The sequence below is a fragment of the Oryzias melastigma genome, unplaced genomic scaffold (assembly GCF_002922805.2).
Source record: "Oryzias melastigma strain HK-1 unplaced genomic scaffold, ASM292280v2 sc05728, whole genome shotgun sequence".
In the NCBI taxonomy this organism is placed as follows: domain Eukaryota; kingdom Metazoa; phylum Chordata; class Actinopteri; order Beloniformes; family Adrianichthyidae; genus Oryzias; species Oryzias melastigma.
In genome coordinates this window covers 1-1442 of record NW_023422293.1, presented here as the reverse complement: position 1 = coordinate 1442, position 1442 = coordinate 1, and the positions used below count along the sequence as shown (strand labels likewise).

At 43.6% G+C, this 1442-nt stretch overlaps 1 protein-coding gene across 1 annotated transcript; it reads right to left on the bottom strand.

The window, feature by feature from the left end:
- Positions 1-545: 545 nt before the first annotated feature.
- LOC112139241 (43 kDa receptor-associated protein of the synapse-like) lies at positions 546-1428 on the bottom strand. Its single transcript, XM_024261972.2, has 4 exons — positions 1334-1428; positions 1089-1211; positions 950-1003; positions 546-835 (listed from the first exon to the last, which is right to left on the bottom strand). The coding sequence occupies exons 1-4, from the start codon at positions 1424-1426 to the stop codon at positions 632-634; spliced, it is 474 nt and encodes a 157-aa protein (XP_024117740.1). The 5' UTR covers positions 1427-1428; the 3' UTR covers positions 546-631.
- Positions 1429-1442: the final 14 nt, after the last annotated feature.

Genomic DNA, 1442 nt, shown 5'->3' with positions numbered 1-1442 from the left:
TACAGTACTCTAATTTAATGAAATACTTTTTTCTTTGGTTTTATTTGCTGGAACCCCAATGTATGTCAAAATAAACCTACTCATTCTCACTCCCAACTTTTCATACATGAACGCATGGTTCGGTCCCCGTGACATGGTGCCTATTCCCATTAAATCACAGGTCTGCGATGCGGTACCAGACACGGAACCGGTTCAGGGTGAGGGTACCAGGTTAGAGTACCGGTACTGCATTTTTTTCCCTGTCTGTGGCCTGGTACCAAGCGGCCCCCGGACCGGTACCGGTTCACGCCCCAGAGGTTGTGGACCCCTGATTTAATAGGTAAAGCCAGCACGTCGATAAACGACGAATCGGGGGCACCCAAAACATCAAAAAGTGACGCGACGGGGACCCAAACCATATGCCCATATGTGGAAAGTTGGGAGTGAGAATGCGTTGAAAAAAACATAAATATTTGAAATCAACTTGAAAACAGAGGTCCCTGAATGTATATTATGTGAAAGTATAACTTTTTGAATGTAATTATTGAAATGATTTCACATTTTTTAGAAAGGGTCTGTATTTCTCAGAAGTGATTGTAGCTATTTGGCTGTTTGAGGAGTAGTACAAATAATACTAGTGGAAAACAAACACCTACTTGAGGTGGTAGATGTGGGAACAGGGCAAGGCCTGCAGTTTTTGGTCTCTGTCCCCGATAGACTCTCCACAAATGCCGCAATAGAGTTCGAGCTCCTCCACGCACTGCAGGAACTTGACCACCTGCTCCCTGACTTCTTCCTGCTGCTTGCGGCTTTGATAGACTCCTTCGCTCAGGCAGTGGACTTTCAGGGTGCACAGCTTACACGCATTAACAAAAAACACAATTAATAATCCACTGTGCTGAACTTAACTTTTGACTATTTTTGAATGCTTCTCTTCACTCTTTAAGCGGATTTGAGAAAACTCATTTACCTTGTTTCCCATTCCATCTGCCAACTCCTGTGCTCGCTGTAAAGACTCAAGAGCCTGGAAATTCAAAAACAGGTGGCAAATTCTTGCTATGAAATCCAGGTACAAGTGGTAGCAGAGAATTATAAATAACTGGATGAACCTTATCAAGTTCTTTCTTCAGAAGCTGGCACTTTGCAACTCCCAGGTACACTTGTGTTTGCCCGAGGCGGTTTCCGATCTCAGTCATGATGGCCAGAGCAGAATCATATCGAGGCAATGCTTTCTGGATGCAAAAAGAATGTTAAATTACAATAAAACCGGAGGAAAATAGTTTAAAAGGCACCATTATATGAGACACAAATACATTTGAATCTTTGTTCAACAGATGTTGTAAAGGCAGCTTACATCAACAGCATGCCTGTAGCGATGAATGTCTGCAAAGTTTAGGAGGCAGAGCGCCTGCAGAGGTCGGTCACCGTGCTGCAGAGCAATCTTCATGGATTCCTGTTTGAGA

Excerpts from the sequence above, each read along its gene's own strand:
- LOC112139241 (XM_024261972.2), bottom strand. The coding sequence starts at position 1,426 with ATGAAGATTGCTCTGCAGCACGGTGACCGACCTCTGCAGGCGCTCTGC. Across the intron at positions 1,004-1,088 it reads TGAAGAAAGAACTTGATAAG|GCTCTTGAGTCTTTACAGCG; the intron begins GTTCATCCAGTT and ends TTGAATTTCCAG. Across the intron at positions 836-949 it reads CAGATGGAATGGGAAACAAG|CTGTGCACCCTGAAAGTCCA; the intron begins GTAAATGAGTTT and ends AATGCGTGTAAG.